The sequence below is a fragment of the Ochotona princeps genome, chromosome 6 (genome assembly GCF_030435755.1).
Source record: "Ochotona princeps isolate mOchPri1 chromosome 6, mOchPri1.hap1, whole genome shotgun sequence".
Lineage (NCBI taxonomy): Eukaryota > Metazoa > Chordata > Mammalia > Lagomorpha > Ochotonidae > Ochotona > Ochotona princeps.
Window position 1 is genome coordinate 35,052,553 of NC_080837.1, and position 25,142 is coordinate 35,077,694.

Sequence of the window (25,142 nt, forward strand, 5' to 3'; positions counted from 1 at the left end):
CGCCGATTGGCTGCGCGGCGCCTGCGTCGGGCGTGCGGGCGGGTCCAGCTGGTAACCGCCGAGTGGCCCGAGAGCGGCGTGGGGCGGGGCCGAGTTGGAGAGCGCTGCCGGGGTCGGGGCTGGGGGCGGGAGCTGGTCCCGGGCATGGGGTGGACCCCCTTTTCCGGGACACAGGTCTAACGTGCGAGTCAGGGCGGGGAGGGTCTGGGAATGGGGTGCAGCGGGACTTTGCGGGAGGACCGTGCGTGAGCACATCCTTGCGCCCAGGAGCGCCCGAGGGGGAGGCGTGAAGGCAGGGCTGAGTGGGCGGAAGAGTGCCTAGGCTGAGGTGAGGGCCCAGAAGGGAGGGCTGAGGAGAGGGTGGCGGAGCGGGCGCTGTCTCTTAGGGTGCACACAGTTGGTGGCGGGGCACATTTTCCAAATGTGAGGCTGTTGAATTTTGTCCACTTCCTCTTCAGTTGGTTTTTCCTTGGAGAGCCAGCCAGCCTAGGCTCATTCCCCATCTCAGTTTGCAGTGGGGTGGGGGGTTGTGTGGGGGGGTGTCCTTTGTTCACCCCCAAAGCTTCTGTTTCTATTTTGAGTGTTTTCTTTAAAAAAAAAATGTGTTAAAGTTACAGTTATTGCCACAAAATGAAGCTTTCTGGCCACTGGGACTCCCATTTTCTTTCAAATGGCCTCGAATCATGTTACCTTGTGTTCTAACCAACTGCCGGGCTTTCCCAGCTGGCAACTCTTCAGGGGTCTCTGAACCCGCGGAAGGTTGGGGGTGTCAAGATAGTTTGAATCCTGGTGTATCTCTTTATGAATGAAGTGGCATTTGATACTGGCATTTTTTTTCTTTTTTGTTAACAGATATGGCTACAAGTCGCAAAACAGGGCATGTGCAGCTGCCCCGAGCGGATGCCATTTGGTCACGTCTCATTGACACGTTCTCACTCATTGAGCATTTGCAAGGCTTGACCCAAGCCGTGCCACGGCACACAATCCGGGAGTTACTTGGTCAGCAGCCTGTTTCCTTCTTGGCGTCAAATTTAGATTCGTCACCACCTCTGGCAAAGATTAGGAAGCAGGGAGACCAATTTTAGCGTGGGAAATTCAGGGAAGGTTGGTTTAGTTGCGTTGTTCGTGGATTAGGAACTTCCACCAAACCTGATCAAATAAGAACTTTATGTAAATAAAACTTTCAACCTTGGAGTTATTACCTGTACTGTTCCCTCGAGGCTTAGGGTAGCTGCCAGACTTGGCTGACTTGGGGAAACTTTCGCTCAAAGACACTCCCACTGAGAATTGAAGCTACTGCTTTTATTTGTGGGTGTGGATGCTGAAGATCCTAAGTAACACATTAGTTAGCTCTCACCCCAAGAGAACAGGATTCTTAATTATATTGAGAGTCCTTACCCCTTAGCCTCACCCCCCCCCAAGAGTTTCCTGCCTTCTTTGTCCACAATGCTTGCAACATTTTATCACACAGATCCTTCCCGACAGAAGAAACTAATGTTGAGGGATCAACAACAACTGGTGCGCTTCTCCATAAAGCCGCAGCACGAGGGACGGATTTCGCACGCCCAGAGACTGCTGAGCAGACTTCACGTGCGCTGCAGTCCGAGGCCGCCCCTCTCCCTGTGGGCTGGATGGGTGCTTGACAGTATCCTTTGCTGTCATTCGTGTCTATGGCTGTTCTTCGTCTGCTGACTTCCTGTTTCCTCTTCCAATATAATGTTCTCCATACCATGAATATTCTTACCTTTATGGTTTCAACGATGTACATCAAAAAGAGTGTTACACTCTGTATTGCTTCCTTAATAAGAAACAGGCCCTCTCTTCAAGAACTTCATCATCTTCCTCATCTTTCTGAATACAATAGTGCTGATGGTTGAAATAGGTGAGAACTGATGTTGGATAATGAAACAGAAAGTGGGTAGGAGTCTTTTTCTTGTTTCATTTTTAAGATTTCCTGGGGGCTGGAGCCCTGGCATAGCTGGTAGAGTCACTGATTTGAGTCCCAACTGCTCTACTTCTTATCCCACTCCCTGCTAACAGCCTGGAAAAGCAGCAGAGGGTGGCCCAAGTGCTTGAGTCCTTGTACCCACATGGGACACTCAGGAAAATCTCCTGGCTTTAGCTCAGCCCAGCTCTGACCATTGTGGCAATTTCGGGAGACAGCTGCGGAAGATGGCCAAAATACTTGGGCCCCTGCATCTGTGTAGAAGAACAACAACAACAAAAAAAGCTGATTTTCTTGGAGATCTTCCATTTGCTGACTCACTTCCCAAAGGGCTGTGACCCCTGTGATTGGGCTAGGCTGAAGCCAGGAGCTAAGTTAGGGACTGGGCCCCATCTCCAGCCTTCCCAGCTGCATTAGCAGGAGCTGGATGGGGAGTGGAATAGCTGAGGCTGGAATTGACACCCACTTGGGATACCAACATCATAGGCCAGCGCTGGCCTAATCAGTTATACCACAATGCCAGCCCCAATGAATTATATTGCTCTAAACAGTTACATGTTAAATATGATTCAAATTGTGATGTGCCAATTATAATATGCCCTTTGGGGTAGGATTTGTGTAGCTGCTAAGATCTAGAAATTTTTGAAGGGCTCTCAAGTAGTATATAGCAGATACTGGGTGGTCTAGACACAAGCAGATATGTACACAAAGAACAGAGACAGGGAGACTAGTTAACTATTTTTTTGTCAGTTGATAAATGAATTAAACTTTTTCTATTCAAGATAATATAGGTGGCTACCAATGAATGATCTAACATTTATATTTTACAAATAAATTTAGAAAGATCAGCAAATATGGAAAGTTAGGTACAGCCAAGAAATTGAAAGAAGCAAAAAACTAAAGAGTAGATGATAGAACAAAATGCTGAATGAAGATGAAAAGAGTCAAGTTCAAACAGATGAAAATTTGAACTGCTTCAGGTCTCCAGAAAATAAATGTAAGAACTTTAAGTCATGGAGTAGCGTAGGTACCCCCCCCCCCGCCTTTTTTTTTTTTATATGGAGTAAGGGTTATCTTTATTTGGATTACAAAGTATATATATGAACCATGTTTGGAAATACAGTTTGTAACAGTTCAGAAATGGCACCAGCCCTTTTTTTTTGTCATGATTTCTAGTTTCCCAGTAATACACATACACTCTTTTAAAAAATTTTTTTTATTATTATTAATTACATTGCATTATGTGACACAGTTTTATAGGTACTGGGATTCCCCCAAACCCTCCCCAAACCCTCCCCCCATGGTGGGTTCCTCCACCTACTTGCATTACCACAGTTCAAGTTCACATGAGACTCTTTCATTACAAGCATATGCCAGGCATAGAGTCCAGCATCTTATTGTCCAGATAAGTTCAACGGCTCGTTGGGGAGACCATCTCTGGTCTGAAAGTAGAGCCGGCGGAGTATCATCCCGATCGATTAAAAGCCTCAACATAACATAAGCAACAATTTATAATGTTATGGAATTAATTGACATAGTATTGAGTAACCAACATGTTAAAAAAAATTCAAATTATTTAACACATCCTGCGACTCCTTCATTGACATTTCAATTTTAGTTTATATACAGCCGGGTTCTATACACCTTAAAATGGCTATAGATTGCTACTCAGCTGTCTCATGTCTATTTTCATTATAGTATTTAGCATTTTATAGCGTTGAAGCATAATTTTGCTGAACTTGGCTTTTTTGGGGGAAGTCTAGACTAGCTTATAACTCTGACAGGACATATGTCAACAGTTTAGGTGCAGAACAGTTTTAGAAGGGGTGTGCAGAGAAATCTTCAATACCCTAGTGAGGAGTAACTAATCTTTGTGTCCCACCTAGTAAGGTATAAGTGAATCCACGCTGTTTCCTGTCTAATTCTAAGCTTTCCTTGTTCTCTATCTATTCTTGAGCTTTTGTTTGTTTGTTTGTTTGTTTTGAGGGGTTTCCAGAGCGATCCTGATGGTCATTACCAGAGAGGGTGGGGACCCAAAGTCGGAACCAAGCGAGGACCAGGGAAAGCTCCCCTACCCAGTCCCCAAGGAAGTTTACTGTTCTTCTGTTTCTGCGGACTGCTCAGGGCTCCTGGCTGTTGTTCTGACGCCCTTGGAATCTGCGAGAAAGGATTTGGACTTCTTTCATCCCATGTGGGAGATCCAAGTGGGAGTGGATGACCCTAGAGTTCTTGGCCTCCGAAGGCATTCCAATTCCCCGTGGTCTCCTTGGCAGTTGGGATGTAGTCCTTGGTGCTCGTACTGATAGTCCTTGGTGAGAATCCTGGAGTCTTCAGGTTTGGAATACAAGCCTCCTCTTGTCCCCCTGCTCCGCTCTGGGGTCCCCTCCTGCTCTGTGCATGTGACCTCCTGTTAAGAGGTTTTCAGGATCGCTATTAATTCCCTTTATATGTCTTTGTAGTTTAACTATTGTTTAGTTTCCCAGTAATACACATACACTCTTGAAAACCACCTTAGGTATTTTAATCACTTTAATTTTTAGTGAAATAAATTTTTTTAAGATTTATTTTTTTGGGCCCGGCACCATGGCCTAGCAGCTAAAGTCCTTGCCTTGAATGTGCCGGGATTTCATATGGGCGCTGGTTCTAATCCCAGCAGCCCTGCTTCCTATCTAGCTCCCTGCTTTTGGCCTGGGAAAGCAGTCGAGGACAGCCCAAAGCTTTGGGAACCTTGCACCCGTGTGGGGGACGCGGAAGAGGATCTGGGCTTCTGGCTTCTGATCAACACACCACCGGCCATTGCGGTCACTTGGGGAGTGAATCATCAGACGGAAGATATTTCTCTCTCTCCTCCTCCTCTCTGTATATATCTGACTTTGCAATGCAATATATATATATATAGATAGATAGATTTTTTTTTTCCTGGGCCTAGTACTGTGGCCTAGCAGTTGAAGTCCTCGCCTTGAATGCGCTAGGATCCCATATGGGTGCTGGTTCTAATCTCAGCAGCTCCACTTCCCATCCAGCTCTCTGCCTTTGGCCTGTGACAGCAGTCAAAGATGGCCCAAAGCCTTGGGACCCTGCTCCCGCGTGGGAGACCTGGAGGAAGCTCCTGGCACCTGACTGGATTGGCGCAGCACCGGCCATTGCGGCCACTTGGGAAGTGAATCATTGGACAGAGGATCTTCCTCTCTGTCTCTTCTCTCTGTATATCTGACTTTGCAATAAAAATAATCTTTAAAAAATGTATTTTTATCAGAAAAGCAGATTTACAGAGAGAGAAGGAGAAACAGAAAAAGATCTTGCATGTACTAGTTCACTCCACAAATGCCACAATGGCAAGAGCTGAGCCAGTCTGAAGCAGGAGTCAGGAGCTTCTTCCGGGTCTTACCTCACCATGTATGCAACTGTACAAGTATTACTAGAAACAGTTGTAATGTAGGGGCTGGTATCAAGGAACAACTGGTTAAGATGCTGAATTGGGGAGAGGGAAGGTGCTGTGGCTTAATGCTCTACCTCTGGCATCAGCATTCCATATGGGCTCCAATATTATCCTGTTTACTCCATTTCTGATCCATTCCCCTGCTTATGGCCTGAGACAGAGGTGGAAGATGGCTCAAAGCCTTAGAACCCTGTACCCACATGGGAGACCTGGATGAGGTTCCTGGCTCCTGGCTTCAGACTGCCTCAGCTCTGGCCATCATGACCATTTGGGGGAGGGAACCATCAGATGGGAGACCCTTCTGTTTCTCCTCTCTGTAAATCTTATCAATAAAAGCAATAAATGTTGGACCTGGCCTGATAGCCTACTGGCTAAATCCTTACCTTGCCTTCGCCAGGATTCCATATGGATGCAAGTTTGTGTGTCCCAGCAGTTCTACTTCCCATCCAGCTCCCTGCATGTGACCTGGGAAAGCAGTAGAGGATGACCCAAAGCCTTGGGACTCTTCACCCAAGAAGAAGCTTGGTCTTCCAGAAGAAGCTTCTGTGTTCTGACTTCAGATTGGCTCAGTTCCACTCATTGCATCCATTTGAGGAGTGAACCAACGGATTGAAGCTCTTTCTGTCTCTCCTTTCTGTAAATCTGCCTTTCCAATAAAATAAATAAATAAATCTTTTAAAATAAATAAATAGGGCCCAGCGCAGTAGCCTAGTGGCTAAAGTCCTCGCCTTGCACGCACTGGGATTCTATATGGGGGCCGCTTCTAATCCCAGCAACCCCGCTCTCCATCCAGCTCCCTGCTTGTGGCTTGGGAAAGCAGTCAAGGATGGCCCAAAGCCTTGGGACCCTGTGACCTGGAAGAGGCTCTTGGCTTCGGATTGGCACAGCTCTGGCCATTGCAGTCACTTAGGGAGTGAACCAGCAGATGAAAGATCTATCTGTCTCTCATTCTCTCTGTAAATCTGACTTTCCAATATAGTAGGTAAATCTTTAAAAAAAAAAGAAGAATGAAATTAAAATAGAATCAATACCTTTAAAATCAAAAAATCTTCTGTTTCTTTTTAAGGTATATAATTCTGTCAGCACAAGTGATAGTTTTACTCTCTATGCCACAATGCCAGTCTCTAAAATCAAAGATCTTTTTTCCTGTCTACCTTTCAAATAAATAAAATAGTAAAATCACAAACTTCTGGAATGCCTTTGAGAAACGGGGTCGAAAATACAAAGTTGGAAATACACTGAGACACAGAAAGGTTGAGTAACTTCCAAGGCCTAACACCTAGAGCTGTGGAACCTAGTTTCCAACCCAGATTATCTGACGATAGGATTTTTTCCTTTAACCATTTTATGGTTCAGCCTGCAGTTTTGAGTACTGGTTGATATATCAAGCACATGTATGACCATAACTAGCAAAAGGAGTTATAAAAAATGTTCTTTCTGTGAAGGAAAGCTTAAAAAAAAGTTTATAATAGTTTGGACTGAGAAGAAAAGATTCTCTTCTATTATGAGGTTACAACTATGAGGGACAATTTTCAATTATACAGGATATAGAAAAGTAGTAGTATTGTAGTTGCAAACCATAACTAGGTAACAACAAACTCAGGAAAAGTAATGGAAACCAGAAAACTAGAGCAATAAGGAGCTTAAGGCTATTAAATTATAATTCTAAAAGTTTTGAGACATTGTGGAAGATAAATTTCCAACAAAATTCATTAGAGCCCATTGGTACTATTGGCTCTAACATTTTTTTTAAGATTTATATATTTTTTTTAATCACAAAGTCAGATATACAGAGAGGAGATACAGAGAGGAAGATCTTCTGTCCGATGATTCACTCCCCAAGTGACTGAAATGGCTGGAGCTGTGCCGATCCGAAGCCAGGAGACAGGAACTTCTTTCAGGTCTCCCACGTGGGTGCAGGGTTCCAAGGCTTTGGGACTTCCTTGACTGCTTTCCCAGGGCACAAGCAGGGAGCTGGATGGGAAGTGGAGCTGCCGGGGTTAGAACCACCCCCGTATGGGATCCTGGCGCATTCAAGACGAGGACCTTAGCCACTAGGCCATGGTGCTGGGACCCTAGCATTTTTTTTTAAAGGATTATTTATTTGAAAGGCAGTTACAGAGAGAGGGAAAGTAAGAGTGAGAGAGAGAGGGATTTCATCTACTGATTTACTCTGTAAGTGGCCACAATATTTGGGGCTCAGACTAGCCAAACAGGGTCTATCATCCAACTCTCCTATATGGATATAGGATCCCAAGGACGTGGAACATCTGCTGCTGCTTCCCCAGGCACATTAACAGGGAGCTAGATTGTAAATGGAGCAGCCAGAACTCAAACCAATTGCTCATATGGGATGCCGACATCACAGGTACCAGCTTAACCCCATATGCCATAATTCCTGCTGCAGTATTTTTGTTGTTTGTTTTAGGATTTTATCATCTTATTTTGCTACTATGTCAAACCAGTTTTTGACATAGTCTTACTGTGCAATGCTAAATGCTTATTTTTCACAATATCAACTCCATTTCCACTAAGACTATTTCTTTTTTTTTTAAGATTTATTTTATTTTTTATTGCAAAGTCAGATATACAGAGAGGAGGAGAGACAGAGAGGAAGATCTTCTGTCCGATGATTGACTTCCCAAGTGACTGCAACAGCTGGTGCTGTGCCAATCCAGAGCCAGGAGCCCAGATCCTCTTCCGGGTCTCCCACATGGGTGCAGAGTCCCAGTGCTCTGGGCTGTTCTCCACTGCTTTCCCAGTCCACAAGCAGGGAGCTGGATGGGAAGTGGAGCCTCCAGTATTAGAACTGGCAACCATATGGGATCCTGGCGCATTCAAGGCGAGGACTTTAGCCGCTAGGCCATCATGTCGGGCCCAAACACATACAAATCTTAAAAACAGAAACAGTCAGAAATGGAAATAGTGCGACATCAGTGATGTAGCTGGCTGCTTAACCCGGTTCTCCAATTAAGGCTTTCTGCTTTGCTAACACAGGTTTAAAACTCTCAATAATTTAAAAAAATATATTTTTTTAAGATTTATTTACTTTTTTTATGAAGTCAGATATACAGAGAGGAAGAGAGACAGAGGAAGATCTACCATCCAATGATTCACTCCCCAAGTGAGTGCAACGTCCGGTGCTGTGCTGATCCGAAGCCGGGAACCAGGAACTTTTTCCAGGTCTCCCACGTGGGTGCAGGGTCCCAGTGCTCTGGGCCATCCTCGACTGCTTTCCCAGGCCACAAGCAGGGAGCCAGATGGGAAGTGGAGTGCCGGGATTAGAACCGGCGCCCATGTGGGACCCTGGCGCATTCAAAGCGAGGACCTTAGCCACTAGGCTACGCCGCCGTGCCTGCAAACTCTCAATAAATTATTTAAAGTTATTTTTTGAGGGCATAAGCATCTGGAGCACTGATTACAACCTTTCCTGGGACACCTGCATTTTGAAGTGCCTGGTTCAAGTTCCTGCTCCTGTACTTCTGATCTGCTAAATGTGCACCCCAATATTCAGCAGATGATACTGCTACTCACATGGAAGACCTAGGTTGAATTTGAGCTCTTGACTTCAGTGTGGTACCCAGCGATTGTGGATATTTGGAGAGAAAGCCAGCATTTTGGAAATTTCTCTGTCTTTGCCTTTCCAATAAGATAAAATTTTAAATTATATTTTCATCTGCAGGTAGTGTACCTTTGCATTAGTGGATGTGGAGTGGGAAATCATCACTTTTTGCACTATCTGTCCCACTGTGGCACTTCCTACCGCTTGTTCGTTTGAATTTCCTTGTGTTCATTCAGCTTCTGTAAAAATGTACTTTTTCCCAGAGACTGAAATGGCTGCTGCTACTGCTGCTGCAAGTTAATCTTCGCTGCACAAACTGTAAGATCCCTTTTTCCAGGACCTTCACATCACTCTGTGGCTACCTATTTTTGTGAAAGTGAAAACTGAAAGTTTACTGCATTCAACTTTCCAGGCACAAATATGTGTTCTTCGGCTCTTTCTAATAATGTCATGCTTCCCAGACCAGAATTGATCATGACTGAAGTATTTTATTGCACCTAAGTTTTCATCAGTGATGAAATGCACTGTTTATTTACCACTAGGAAATAAATAATTCTCATTTAAACTGTTGACAGATCATTGATTGCATCCTGATTTCAGAGTTACAGTGTGAAAGACTATCCCAGTGAGAACGACAGAAACATTTTATATAAAAGAAAAGCCTGTTAGGGTTGGGTTTGTTCTGTGCTGGGGTTAAGCCATTGCCTCCAATACCAGCACTGCAACTACTCCACTACATATACAGCCCCATTCTAATGGCCTGGGACAGGCAGCACAGAAGGCCCCAATTGCCTGAGCCCTTGCCACCTTTTTGGGAACCCAGATGAGGCTCCTGGCTTCTGGTTTTTACCTGGCTCAACCCTGGCCACTTCAGCTCCCTAGGGAGTGAATCAGAAGATGGAGGATCTCTGTACAGTGGTTTTAAGGAGGAGCCAATTCATTCTAGGGAGGGCTGGAATGCAGTTCTGTTTTATAGTCTTGATCCAATCCAGGATCTTACTTAGCTCTTAAGTTTATTTTTTAATTTATTTATTGAAAGTCAGGATTACAGAGACATCTTCCATTTACTGCTTCACTCCCCAGCTGGCCGCAACAGCCAGAACTGAGCTGATTTGAAGCCAGGAGCCAGGAGCTTCTTCTAGGTCTCCCACATAGGGTGCAGAGACTAAAGCACTTGGCCATCCTTCATTGCTTTCCCAGGTGTATTAGCAGGGTGCTGGATCAGAAGTGGAGCATCTAGAACTTAAACTGGTGCCCATATGGAATGCTGTCATGGTAACTGGCAACTTAACCCACTTTGCCATAGCACTGGCTCCAATTTTTTTTTATTATTATTATTTATCTGAAGAGTCATTTCTTTTTATTGAAAAGGCAGATTTACAGAGAGAAAGATCTTCCATTCGCTGGTTCACTTCCCAAATGGCCTCAGTGGCCAGAGCTGAACCATTCTGAAGCCAGAAGCCAGGAATTTTCTCTGAGTCTCTCACAAGGGTGCAGGGTCCCAAGTCTTTGGGCCGTGCTCCATTGCTTTACAAGCCATGAACAGGGAGCTGGATGGAAAGAGGAGCAGCCAGGGTCAAACTATTGAGTATATGGGATGTCAGCACTTGAAAGTGGAGGATTAGCCAGTAGAGCCATTGCATTGGCCCACATTTTTATTAGCTTGTAAAAATTTGTTAATTCCTAGGCCCAGCATGGTAGCCTAGCGGCTAAGGTCCTCGCCTTGCACGCTGCAGGATCCAGTGTGGGCACCGGTTCTAATCCCAGCAGCCCCACTTTCCCATCCAGCTCTCTGCTTGAGGCCTGGGAGAGCAGTCAAGGATGGCCCAAGGTCTTGGGACCCTGCACCCACTTGGAAGACTTGGAAGAGGTCCTGGCTCCTGGCTTTGGATAGGCACAGCTCTGGTCATAGTGATCACTTGGGGAGTGAACCATTGGATGGAAGATCTTCCTCTCTGTCTCCTCTCTGTATATTTGCCTTTCCAACAAAAATAAATAAATCTTTAAAAAAAGATTTATTAAAAAATTTTGTTAATTCCTTGAGATGCAGAGTGACTGACACAGAGATCTTCCATCTGTTTGCTCCCCAAATAGCTGCAGTTCCAGGCTCCTGGCTTCACCTGGCCCATCCCTGGTTGTTGATGCCATCTAGGGAGGGAACCAGAAGATGAGAGATCTGTGTGTCCCTAAGCTACTTTGTTTTACAGAATAAACACAACTTTAAAAGACATTTTTTGTTTGAAAGGCACAAGAAGACAGAAATCTCTTGTTTTGTGTCCATTCCCCAGATGTCTGCAGCAGTTGAGAATGGACTAGGTCTAATCCAAGAGCTAGGAATTCCCACATGTATTTTGGGACACAAACACTTGAGTCATAACCTACTTCATCCCAAGGTGCATATTAACAAAAAATTTGAATTGGGAAGCAGATATAGGGCTTGAACTGAGGCATTCCAATGTAGAATGCAGCTGTCCCAAGCACCATCTTAAGCACTATGTCACCCCTAAAAGAAAAAACCTTAAAAGAAAGCTAATACAGGGCTCACTGCGATGACTCAAGCACCGGGATCCCATATGGTTGCTGGTTCATGTCCCGATTACTTCATTTCCCATCCAGCTCCCTGCTTATGGCCTGGGAAAACAGTCAAGGGTGCCCCAAAACCTTGGGACCCTGCACCTAGGAGACCCAGAGTAGACTCCAGGCTCCTACCTTTGGATTGGCTCAGCTCTGGTTGTTGTGATCATTTAGGGAATGAACCAGGAGATGGGATACATTTCTGCCTCACCTCTCCATATATCTGATCTGCCTTTCCAATAAAAATAAATAAATCTTTTTAAAAAAGCAGGTGCTTTGTTATTGTAACTAAATGTGTCTTGTGAAGTCTGGCTTCTTGTCTCAGTATCTCTTACAAAGTACTTTTCATATCATGGCCCTTCATTTTCATTGTGTTTTCAAGATCTATTGGTTTCATGTGAACTTTCAGGTTGAGAGAACAGTATAGCAGATCGGGTAGGGATTGGTAAAGAGAGCGATCCTTTAGTGACTGTGTGACCCCTAAAATGACCAAGAAGTGACTTAAAGCTGTTAGTCACACTAGTGTTAACAGGAGTTGAGTCGTGGCCATTTTCCATGATCAGTTCTGTCCTCCCTTTACTCCACAGGTTGAGTCAACAGTGTTAAGTAGAGAAATTTGAAGATCAATGGAATAGTAGTGGGCACATCTGTGCTTTGTAACTGATATATCACCAACATTCAGCTCTTCATGTGCTTAACTTTTATTATTCCTCCTGTACCTTTACAGAATTGCTGGAATCCACAAACACCAATCTCTGGCCATTGAAGCTGACTGTGGAGGTGGCAGCTTGGTTTATTTTGTTGGTTTTCATCCTGGAGATCCTACTTATGTGGCTATCCAGTTTTTTCCTCTTCTGGAAGAGTGCCTGGAACGTCTTTGACTTTATTGTTACCATGTTGGTAAGAATAGATATCCTGAGGATTATTTTAGTAAAATAAAGAATGTGCCTAGATGAATGAGAAGAACAAAGTTAACAGCTAGACACGCATAAAAATTTCTCTCTCCTGTTTTGTTTTTTTTTACTAAAACTGAAAGTTAGTCATTGTCAAGCTGACATTAGGAACAAGGTAGAATCTAACCACAACATGAACTTCAAAAGTGACATCCGTTGGTTGTGGCACATTCTTGCTAGGTACAGGCACTGTTCTGTGTTAGCTTACTTGTACTCCAAACAATCCAAGTGATTGGCTTTAGTTTTGTCCTTCTTATGTGTTACTATATTGAAATGCAGAGTTTAAGTAATTTTGTATAGAAAACAATGCCAGAGAAGGCTATTCAAGAGTAAATGCCCTGGGAATCATGAAGACGCTGAGATGAAGGAGGGGTGGCTGCGCCAGGGGGCTTCGGGTTTATCTTACTCATTATCTCTGTGTTTCTCACAGTCCCTGCTTCCGGAGGTTGTGGTGTTGGTAGGGGTGTCAGGCCAGTCTGTGTGGCTCCAGTTGCTGAGGATCTGCCGAGTGCTGCGGTCTCTTAAACTCATTGCACGATTTCGTCAAATTCGAGTTATCATTTTGGCCGTGGTCAGGGCTCTCAAGGTGATGTACATTTTTGCCGAAGCAAAGGGGTGGCATAGATAGACATGGAGATTTTAACATTTAAAATGAAACCAGTCTGAATGGGACGGACAAGGCAAAGAGAGTCTTGTGAAATGTTACTGGGTGGATGAGAAGGGGCTGTGGGTAAGCCTGCTGTGACTGATGCCTGGGCTGAGGAGTGGAAGTGTGAGTTTGCTGTGGCTTGCCAGATGGGCTTGAATAGGCTGTCATCAGAGATCAGTCTACTCTGACCCACTTGTGACTTGAGATTATGACTTCCAGAGCATGACCTTCCTCCTGATGCTGCTGCTCATGTTCTTCTACATCTTTGCTGTCACTGGCGTCTTTTTCTTCGAGAAGTACACCCGTTCAACTCGTCAGGACCTGGAATACAGCTGGTTTTTCTCGTAGGCAGGGCTGGGAGAAGCCTGGGTGAGGGGAGAGAATATGGGCTGGAAATTGAAAAGCCTCATCCAAAGTATAGTAGTACAGAAAGTGTAGTCGATTATAAAAAAAAAAAAAAGTAGAGTAGAACCCATTAAGGGGAAAAATAAAAAAGAACCCATTGGGGTAGGGGTGGGGAGTGTAAAGCAAAGGAAGTGTGAGTGGTGTTCTTTCTGATCATAAGGCATGGGAAACTAGTTCCAGATTCTAACTAGTTGCAGATATTCTAAAACACTCTCGTCAACCATCTTTAGATAGTAAATTCCAGCGGTTAAGCCTTGGTTTCTGTGACTCGGTTATTGTTTTCAAAAAGATGGAGATAATGATAATAGCAATACCTACCGTATAGTGTGTGTGTTGGGGGGGTAAGTAGAGTGAAATATTTAAACACTTAGCACAGTATTTAACACATAGTAAGTGGTCGCATTACTATGACTCTCAAAAATGTGGTCATTGGGTTTACTACAATCTGTAGGTGTGGATATTATACATTCACATAGCTATATCTTTGTTCAGAAGTAAAATCATGGTATGATACACTGTCTGGAAGACACTGACTCCTAGAAGAAAATCAGTACGAATCTGGAGATGATAATCCTACCCACGCACTGGAATCCAACCTGTGAGCACCACTCAGGCCTTCCTTAGATTTTCAGATTTGTGAAAGTACTGTGTTAGGAAGGTCCTAGAGTTGACTCGATTAAAGCCCAGAAGTTTTCAATAAATTATACATGGGAAGTTAAGGAAAACAAAATAAGGAAACTTTTAGCTCCTTTCTGTTTTCGATTCACAAAATTCAGAAATGTATCTAGTTTTACAAATTATCATTTTAAAGTTTTATATGTATTCATTATGTGTGATCACATAAAGTTATATCTGTAAGTCAGTTTGCTTGTTTATTGTTCTTACTAGTGAGCTATATAGGGATGATGCTTGCCAAATTTGTGAATGATCTATGACGTGAAAGGCATAGAATAGTGGAGAATGAATTTAGAAAAAAGTGATATCTCATTGATGATTCATTCATCTTTTAAAAATTCAGTCCATATCTATTTCCCAAGTTCTTACTATGCCCTAGAACTAAAGGAACAGTGAAAGGCACCTTATAGATTATTTATAATAAAGGGAAACTTAATAAGACAACTTAAAACTGAAGAATAGCTAACACTTGAGTGGAAAGAGGCTAAAATCAGAGGAAACTAAAAAAAAAAGTGTTGTTAGGTTGTTTTAAAAGTGAAAATGGCACCCCTTTCTCTGTAGGGACCTGCTGAATTCCCTCGTGACAGTATTCATTCTCTTCACCTTGGATCATTGGTATGCACTCCTCCAGGATATCTGGAAGGTGCCTGAAGTCAGCCGCTTCTACAGCAGTGTTTATGTCATCCTTTGGTTGCTGCTCGGCTCGATTATCTTTCGAAATATCATAGTAGCCATGATGGGTAAGCACAGAGGAGGCAGAATTTGGAGGTAGGGGTGGTTGGAAGCTGGAGTTGCTTGGAATGGATAGAAAGAACCCAGTGAGGCAGGAAGGCTTGGGTCTCAAAATGGATATCCTGGGTTCTTCCCCTTGCAAGCCCTCTCCCCAGAATCTAGTCACACCACCACCCACTTCCTAATGGCCCTTTGGGGCAGTTACTAACTTCCAGAATATCAGGAACGAACTGAGCGAGGAGATGACGCATCTGGAGGTTCAGCACAAAGCTGACATATTCAAGAGGCAGATCATCCAAAGGTTCTCTTTTCTGTTTTCAAACTCAGTTTTATTTCTCAAGGGGTTTCCCTGACCTTACCCCCTTTCTTCCTCGGCTGTGATCCCACTTTTCTCCTTGTGATAAAAGATTTGCTCCCGGGGTGTAAGAATTCCTCAACATTAGAAGATTGTTTCCATAGCCACTGTGGCAACTTCCCAACTCTTTTTTCATCCCTTTTCTACAGTTTATCTCCCTTCCTCAGTTTTCTTTGTAATTCAGTGTCTTCTTTTTCTTTTTTTTCCTACTTATTGTGCTCATACTTGAGAGTAACTTTACTCTTTTTCTGTTTGTTTACAGAAGACAAAACCTGTCCCCTGACGCACTGAGGTCAAGCCACAGCAAAATCGATACCAGGTCAATAGCACAAATGTGAACTGGCATGGAAACATGTGATGGAGAAGAGGGTAGAAATCCGAAGCAGATGGCTGGGGCTGAGCTTATTTATTCACTGTTTATTGTACTGGGTTCACTAATTGTCCTTTAAGTTGATATATATATATATATATATATATTAACCCCACAGACTCTTACTTGAAAAAAAACATCCAGGGTTATAGCAAGAGTTATTAAGGATCCTGGAATAAGGTCATCTTAAATCATCCAGGTGAGCTCTAAATCCAATGACAGGAGACAGAAGAGGAAAAGACGGATGCAGAGACTAGGAGACAATGACATGAAAATGGAGACAGACAGTAGAGCGCTGCGCTCACAGGCCACAAGATGCCGCAAAGCAGCAGAGGCAAGAAACCTCTCTCATTACTGCAGAGACAGAATGGCCCTGTCAGCAGTTTAGTCTCATGCTCCAGCCCTCTAGAACTGTGAAAAATGACATTTCTATTGTTTTAAGCTACCAGATCTATAGTAATATTTTATGGCAGCCACAGGAAATTAATACAGATACCTTCAATGAAATTAATGCAAATACCTTCTAGACCCTGAGTGTTTTTATTTTTAATTAAAATGTATTTGTTCACTTGAAAGAATTACAGGAGGGGAAGAAAGACAGAGAGGGAAGGGAAGACAGTAGAATCAGATGGACACAATGGCCAGGGCTGAGGCAGGCTGATAACAAAAGCCAGGAGTTTTGTCCAAGGCTCCCTTGTGGGTAGCAAGGGCCTGAACACTTAGGCCATCTTCCACTGCTTTTTCCAGGCACATTTACAGGGAGCTGGATTGGAAGTGGAGCAGGCAGGACTCAAACCAGTGCCCATAGGGGATGCCGGCATTACAGGTGCACTTTTACCCACTATGTTACAGTGATGATGTCTACCCTGAGTAGTTAGCAGTGAACAAGAGAGTGGGAGAAATAGACTCATTCATTCATTAGCAAATAATTATCGAATACTTACAAGGCACCTAGAGTGTAGAGCAGTGCTTCTAGAAGTCCATGGAAGTGTGGAATTAAAAGATACTGTACGGATAGGCATTTGGCCTAGCAATTAAGATGCTAGTAAAGGGACTGGCATTGTTGCACAGCAGTTTAGGCCTCTGTTTATTGTGCCAGCATTACATAGGAGTGCTGATTACAGTCCTGACTGCTCCACTTCCAATCGGCTTCCCTAATCCATGTGCCTGAAAAAGCCACAGAATGTGGCCTTGTTGCTAGAGACCCTGCCACCCATGGGAGAGGCCAGGATGGAGTTCCTGACTCCTGGCTTTGACATGACCCAGCCGTGGCTGAGGGCACAAACCAGTGGTTGTGAGGTCCTCGTATCTCCTTTGTCTCTAACTCTGCCTTTCAAATAAATAAATAAGTAAATAAACTTTTTTTTTTTTGGTAAAAATAAAAAAGGTGCTCGTTAAGATGATTCCAGCCTATATCGAGTGCCTGGGTTTGTTCCCAGTTCTGTCTTCTAACTCCAGCTCCCTGCTAATGCAAACTCTGGTAGGTGGTAAAAATGGCTCGTGTGGCTGGGCTCCTGCTGCCTACATGGCAGACCGACATTGAGTTCCTGCCTCTGACTTTGATCTGGCCCAGCCATGGCCATTGTGTGAGCATTTGGAGAAAGAGCCAGTAGGCGGGAGAGTGTTTTCTCTGTATCTCTGTTTCTTTCTCTCCCTTCTCTGCCTCTGAAGAATAACAAGCAGAAAAAGGAGTAATAATTCACATTTTAGCAATCTTTTAAAAGTCCATTGTGTCATGAACAAACAGATAATAATGCCTTTTTTTTTTAAAAAAAAAGATTTATTTATTTTTATTGGAAGGTCAGATTTGCAGAGAGAAGAGACAGAGAGGAAGATCTTCCTTCTGCGTGTTTACTCCCCAAATAACCTCAATGGCTGGTGCTGAGCCAATCTGAAGCCAAGAACCAGAAGCCCCTTCTGAGTCTCCCACACAGGTGCAGGGTCCCAAGGCTTTGGACCATCCTTGGCTGCTTTCCAAGGTTACAAGCAGGGAGCTGGATGGGAAATGGGGCTGCCGGGATATGAACCGGCGCCAATATGGGATCCCACTGGATGCAAGGTGAGGACTATAGGCACTAGGCTACCATACTGGGCCAAATATTATCTGTTCTTGTTTGAAGCTTGTATACTATTAGGGGTAAAGGAACAATAAGAAAATTAAATAAGGGCCCGGCAGTGTGGTAGCCTAGTGACTAAAGTCCTCGACTTGCATGCGCCAAGATCCCATATGGGTGCCGGTTCTAATCCCGGCAGCTCCACTTCCCATCCAGCTCCCTGCTTGTGGCCTGGGAAAGCAGTTAAGGACGACCCAAAGCCTTGGGACCCTGCACCCTGTGGGAGACCTGGAAGAGGTTCCTGGCTGCGGACCAGTTCAGCTCTGACTGTTGTAGCTACTTGGGGAGTGAACCAACAGATGAAAGATCTTTGTCTCTCCTTTTCTCTGCATATCTGACATTCCAATAAAAATAAATATTTTTAAAAGAATATTAAATAGGGCCCGGCGGCGTGGCCTAGTGGCTAAAGTCCTCGCCTTGAAAGCCCCGGGATCCCATATGGGCGCCGGTTCTAATCTCGGCAGCTCCACTTCCCATCCAGCTCCCTGCTTGAGGCCTGGGAAAGCAGTCGAGGACGGCCCAAGGCTTTGGGACCCTGCACCCGAGTGGGAGATCTGGAAGAGGTTCCTGGTTCCCGGCATTGGATTGGCGCGCACCAGCCCGTTGCGGCTCACTTGGGGAGTGAAACAACGGATGGAAGATCTTCCTCTCTGTCTCTCCTCCTCTCTGTATATCCGGCTTTCCAATAATAATAAAATCTTTAAAAAAAAAGAGTATTAAATAAATATGTTAAAATAAGATTAACGTGTGGAAAATTGATTAAAGTATGTTGTATATACAGGGTGTGAAGGGAAGACAGGTTGTAATTTCAAACAAGGTGATCAGGGTGGTCTCATTAAAAAGGATTGAACAGTGGGTCTGGCACTGAGGCATAGCAGGTTAATCCTCCGCCTATGATGCTGGCGACCTATATTGGCCCTGGTTTGAGTCCTGGCTGCTCTGCTTCTAGTCAGTCTGCCAAAGCAATTGGGAAAACAGCAGAAGATGTTCCTAGCACTTGGAGCCCTGTACCCACGTGAGAGACCTGGAAGAAGATCCTGGCTTCTGGTTTGAGAACTCAAACAGCTTTGGGCATTGTGGCCACTTGGAGAATGAAGTAGCAAATGGACAATCTCTCTCTGTGTCTCTGTCTCTCCTTTTCTCTCCCTAACTCTTCTTTTCAAATAAAAATAAGACTTGTAAAGGCAAAGGAATTCCTATGTGGGTGTCCCTGGGAAAAGTTTTTGCAGGCAGAGGGAACAGCTGATATGAAAGTCCCAGCCTGGAAGCATGCCAGGCGTGATTGAGAAAGAGCAAGGAGGCCATTGCGACAGGAGCAGAGCGAGCAGTGGTCAGCGCAGAGTGACCGCAGGTCACAGGGGCCGTTGTGGGGACTTAGACTTTTACTCTGAGGGAAACAGGAAATGGAGCAGAGGAGTGATGTGAAGTGACTTATATTTAATATGGATTACTATCGTTGCTGTGACAGACCATAGAAAAATGAGGAAAGAACAGAGTCAGCGATCAGGAGGTTGTACTCATGTCCAGGCAAGAGATGACGGCTTGGCCTCCAGTCTTGCTAGTCAATTGGTGAGAGAAGGTACATGTGTGGAAGGTAAAATCAACAAGAGTTTCCAGGTGGACTGGATGCAAATGGAAAAATAAGAGTTCTGTGTGGTATACTGGGGATGGGTCAGGTCAGAAGTGCCAAAGCTTAGCTAGCGTTTGGGAGTGGGTCATCCGTCATGGACTTAAATCCAGGTTGCAGGTCCTGGCCATGACCAGCACCAGAATATTGTATGAGCCCATCATCTTTTGAAATGTTTCTCCTTTCCCTTACAGAGCTGCCAGTCAACCTAGGGAGTATGCATTCTCCAAAGCTTCTAAAAAGTCTAAACTCTCAGATAACGAAGAGAATTTAACAGCCTCTGTGTCAAAAACAAAGGACTTCTTGACAAAAAATGAGTTCCCATCTTCCTCCTCTACCTCCTCCGTGTCCTCCACCTACTCCTCGTCTTTTGAGTCGACGTTTCCTGCTGGTATCGGTGAGCCAGGAGGCTTTCTTCCACTTGAAGTCACAGACATTGTAATCTTAAGAGCTGTCCCCTGCTACCTGTTTTGCAGTCTCTCCCCAGGTTTGATTATTGTGGTCTTAATTACTAGTTGCTTAATTTCCCATGTGCTTCTGCTGTCCTTTGGGTGAAGTGTGGCTGTGGCTGTCTTTGCTCGTTGTAAAGTGATCTCTCATGACAGACCGTTTTCCCTCGTGGCTGCCTGTTTTGTATTTCACACTCTCCTTCCCACCCACACCACTGGATTTATCTGCTGTTACCCAACAACCCCCTGCAGGTCAGCTGGACTGGGAAACTCTTGTACATCAGAACCTGCCGGGGCTAATGGAAATGGATAAGGATGACCGTGTTGTTTGGCCCAGAGATTCACTCTTCCGATACTTTGAGTTACTGGAAAAGCTTCAGTATAACTTAGAGGAGCGTAAGAAGTTGCAAGAATTTGCAGGTATGGCTTGAGGGCAGTCAGTGGGGACCAGGAGGTGAGTCACATGGGAGTTAACACATACAAGAGTACTTCAAAGTTTTTATGGAAAACAGAATAGAAAAAAACCCTTTATTTTAATATAAAAAATGCTGACATCTGGGTCTTCAGCAAATCTCTGAAAAATACATGTTATGAAAAAAAAACTGCATGAATGTTCAAAACTGTTTTTGCACCACAATACGCTTAATCTTTTAATTCCATTTTCCACTGACTTTTTTTTTTAAAAATTTGGACACAATGATTACATTCACTTTTTTTTTTTTCAAAGATTTTATTGTTATTGGAAAGCCGGATATACAGAGAGGAGGAGAGACAGAGAGGAAGATCTTCCATCCGATGTTTCACTCCCCAAGTGAGCCGCAACGGGCCGGTACGCGCCAATCCGATGCCGGGACCAGGAACCTCTTCCAGGTCTCCCACTCGGGTGCAGGGTCCCAAAGCTTTGGGCCGTCCTCGACTGCTTTCCCAGGCCACAAGCAGGGAGCTGGATGGGAAGTAGAGCTGCCGGGATCAGAACCGGCGCCCATATGGGATCCCGGGGCTTTCAAGGTGAGGACTTTAGCCGCTAGGCCACGCCGCCGGGCCCTCCACTGACTTTTTAAGCACCTCGTTTGTGTAACTGTGGAGAAGGAAGAGTGTGTCCACTCTGCTGGTTTGCCAGCCTTTCAACTTCTGCCTCATGCTTTAAAAATCCCCAGCAGATTGTTGGTTTGGTGTGTGGAATGCTGGCCGCCTGCAGAGGGCCTAGGAGCTCCACTTCTCCAGCAGGGGGCTCCCAGATCCCGTGTGTCTGAGAGCTCTGATCCCACGGGTTGGAAGTTAGGGCTCTGGCAGCGCACCCAGTGCTGGGTATGGTCCTTCTCCTGGAATGTCATATGTCAGACTTGAACAGCAAGGCACCCAGCTCAAGGTGAATAGCTGTGGGATTAGAGAGTTAACAGGAATCCTCCAAGTGCCATTGCCTTAACCACCACCACCCCATTCTAAACCATTGAGTACCAGCCTCAGCATAGAGAAGTATGTAATTTGCTTAGTAGGTTTGCTATAAACTGAGAACCATGTGCAAAGCTATTTTTTTCTTAATTTTACCTGTTGCAAGTTAATTTGAATTAATATAGTTTCCCTCTAAAGGGATAAAGCAGCAACTGGAAGAATTAAGGGCAGTTTTCTCTCTCTCTCTTTTTTTTTTTTAATATTTATTTATTATTATTACAAAGTCAGATATACAGAGAGGAGGAAAAACAGAGAGGAAGATCTTCCGTCCAATGATTCACTCCCCAAGTGATTGCAACAGCCGGTGCTGCGCCGATCCGATTGCAGGAACCAGGAACCTCTTCCAGGTCTCCCACGCGGGTGCAGTGTCCCAAAGCTTTGGGCCGTCCTCAACTGCTTTCCCAGGCCACAAGCAGGGAGCTGGATGGGAAGTGGAGCTGCCGAGATTAGAACTGGTGCCCATATGGGATCCTGGCGCATTCAAGGCGAGGACTTTAGCTGCTAGGCCAGTGTGCCAGGCCCAGTGTTTTCTCTTTTAAATTAGAGTTTATTTATTTTTTTAAAGATTTATTTATTGCTTTTATTGGAAAGTCAGATTTACAAAGAGGAGAGACAGAGAGGAAGATCTTCCATCCGATGATTCACTCCCCAAGTGGCCACAATGGCTGGAGCTGAGCCGATCCGAAGCCAGGAGCCAAAAGCTTCTTCTTGGTCTCCCAGGTGGGTGCAGGGTCCCAAGGCTTTGGGCAGTCCTCGACTGCTTTCCCAGGCCACAAGCATGGAGCTGGATGGGAAGCAGGGCTGCAGGAATTAGAACCAGTGCCCATATGGAATCCTGGCATGCTTAAGGTGAGGGCTTTAGCCACTAGGCTACTGTGCCGGGCCCTATTTAGTTTTATTTTTTTTTTAATATTTATTTTTATTACAAAGTCAGATATACAGAGAGGAGAGACAGAGAGGAAGATCTTCTGTCTCATGATTCACTCCCCAAGTGAGTGCAACGGCCAGTGCTGCGCCGATCTGAAGCCGGGAGCCACTAACTTCTTCCAGGTCTCCCACACAGCTGCAGGAACCCAAAGCATTGGACCGTCCTCAACTGCTTTCCCAGGCCACAAGCAGGGAGCTGGATGGGAAGTGGAGCTGCCGAGATTAGAACCGGTGTCCATATGGGATCTTGGCGCATTCAAGGCGAGGACTTTAGCTGCTATGCCACACTGCCGGGCCCCCTATTTAGGTGTTTTTTTTTTTTTTTTTTTTTTAAAGATTTATTTTTATTACAAAGTCAGATCTACAGAGAAGAGGAGAGACAGAGAGGAAGATCTTCCGTCCGATGATTCACTCCCCAAGTAAGCCGCAATGGGCCGGTGCGCGCCAATCCGATTCCAGGAAGCAGGAACCTCTTCCAGGTCTCCCACGCGGGTGCAGTGTCCCAAAGCATTGGGCCGTCCTCAACTGCTTTCCCAGGCCACAAGCAGGGAGCTGGATGGGAAGTGGAGCTGCCGGGATTAGAACCGGCGCCCATATGGGATCCCGGGGCGTTCAAGGCGAGGACTTTAGCTGCTAGGCCATGCCGCCGGGCCCCCCTATATTTAGTTTTATATGTTTGTTACAAAGGTGGGGTGATTGCAGATCCATTCCAGTCTCTGAGTGGAATGGGAAGGAATGTTGGGCAGGGGGAAGATGGATGAGGGGAAGACCCCACCCTCCATCCTGGAACCACGGAGGGAGATGCTGTGTTGCTCTTTGCTGCCAGATCACACTTCGAACTGGGGCAGAGATGGATTTTGACGTGGGGAAGAATGTCCTGAGGGTGTAACTTGAGCAGTCTGGATTATTCCGAGATGGTGTTGACTTTGTTGTGCCATGTGTGAGACACCACTTCTAGGGGCAATTTTCTTTACCCATTAAATACAGATTAATGTTGTCTGAGTTTTCTTCCTCATACTGCATTGAAATCAACCCAGTGTGAACTAAACAGCTTTGTGTGTGCACACAATGAGCACAGAAAAGCAATAAAAGGAGTATATAAGACTGAGGCATCAAATTAGGGCGGGATTTCAAAGACAGGCCTTGTCTACTTGAGAATGTTGCCTAAAATGAATCCTGCTTCTTTTTTTTCCCGCAGTCATTCCCAGCCCTTTCTTAAGCAGTAAGGTGGCTGCTTTATTCCTGATTAGTTTGTCCATGGCCAACAGCACCCGGACTCGTGGCTTGAGCTAAAGATGTATGTAGGACCCTAGGACACGGAAGAGCAGGGCCTTCACCAGGCATTTTTTTTTTAAAGATTTATTTTTATTACAAAGTCAGATCTACAGAGAGAGGAGGAGAGACAGAGAGGAAGATCTTCCATCCGATGTTTCACTCCCCAAGTGAGCCGCAACGGGCCGATGCGCGCCAATCCGATGCCAGGAACCAGGAACCTCTTCCAGGTCTCCCACGCAGGTGCAGGGTCCCAAAGCTTTGGGCCGTCCTTGACTGCTTTCCCAGGCCACAAGCAGGGAGCTGGATGGGAAGTGGAGCTGCCGGGATTAGAACCGGCGCCCATATGGGATCCCGGGGCGTTCGAGGCAAGGACTTTAGCTGCTAGGCTACGCCGCCGGGCCCTCACCAGGCATTTGTACAACTTCATTCAATGTCTTCTCAGCTCTGCAGTCTCACAGTCTGTTTCTTTATAGTGCAGGCACTGATGAACTTCGAAGATAAGTAAACCTGACCGTGGATGGCTTCTAAGTCTTTGGGCCCAGCAAAAAAGACAACGAAGAGAATAGTTGGCAATAGAGACCTCAATTATAATTTTCTAATAAATACTGCTAGTAAATGTTGTTGTGGAGTGAGTCGAGCACCTCTTGTCTCTGAGACATAAGGCATGGTGCCAGGCATGGAGCCTGCACTTTCTCTCCCCTTCCCCACAGCACTGAAATGTGACTCTTGCAGACTTGTTGGTTGTATCTCCTGCCCCTCCTGCCACCACTGCCTCCCGGTAAGTGTCCTGATCTCACTGTCCTTCCTGCGCAGGTGTGGTTATCCTCAGAGCCATCAGTGCAGCTAAGTTAGAGATACTGTTTCTGTTGCCGCCTCTTACGAATATTTTTCCTCCGATGCACCATTCATTTTAATGGAACATCGTTTATACCTGTTTGTGGGCCAAAAGACAGCTGCTTTCCTTATTCCACCTCTTTGTCATTACTCAGAACAGTGTTCCCAATCCTTGTTCCACATTGTTAGCATGCAAGAGGACCTCGGAGTTAATCAGTCTCACCTCAAAGCAGGAGCACCTTTTAGAAAAACGCTGAATGGGAGATTGTCCGGTTAATGCTGAATATTTCTAATTGTTGGGAACTTATCTAGAAGGAATCTCATTCCATTTTTAAGTGACCCACTTCTTTAGAAATATTTGTTATAAAATTCTGTCACTTATAAAGAGCCTAATATATATGAAAATACTTATACACTTAATGTGTATGTATACATGATATATATCCTCTATATCAAGTTATTCCGTAAAATAACTATGTGTGGGAGATATTATGATCCTATTTTTAGAGGTTGGAAAACATGCTTAAAAGGGCACATGCCAAGTAAGAAAGCTATGATTTTAAATCAAGTTCAAACTTGTGTGTTAAAATTTTTATTTAAGGGCCTAGCGCAATAGCCTAGTGGCTGAGGTCCTCACCTTCTATGAGCTGGGATCCCATACAGGCACCAGTTCATGTCCCGAGTGCTCCACTGCCCATCCATCTCCCTGCTTGTGGCCATGGAGAGTGGTGGAGGATGGCCCAGAGCTTTGGGACCCTGCACGCATGTGGGGAACTCAGGGGAAGCTCCTGGCTCCTGGCTTCAG

At 45.0% G+C, this 25,142-nt stretch overlaps 1 protein-coding gene across 6 annotated transcripts; it reads left to right on the top strand.

The window, feature by feature from the left end:
* Positions 1-24,123, top strand: CATSPER2 (cation channel sperm associated 2). 6 transcript variants are annotated; one of them, XM_058665928.1, is made up of 13 exons: positions 1-112; positions 853-999; positions 1,472-1,645; positions 1,814-1,882; positions 12,248-12,420; positions 12,904-13,059; positions 13,342-13,466; positions 14,764-14,942; positions 15,136-15,235; positions 15,552-15,608; positions 19,595-19,797; positions 20,102-20,269; positions 23,977-24,123. In XM_058665928.1, exons 2-13 carry the CDS (start codon positions 855-857, stop codon positions 24,006-24,008), a joined length of 1,581 nt encoding a protein of 526 aa, XP_058521911.1. In that variant the 5' UTR covers positions 1-112; positions 853-854; the 3' UTR covers positions 24,009-24,123. The 6 variants fall into 6 exon arrangements, with proteins under 6 accessions (XP_058521911.1, XP_058521912.1, XP_058521913.1 ...); XM_058665929.1 differs by lacking the exon at positions 1-112 and adding an exon at positions 134-174; XM_058665930.1 differs by lacking the exon at positions 1-112 and adding an exon at positions 160-181.
* Positions 24,124-25,142: the final 1,019 nt, after the last annotated feature.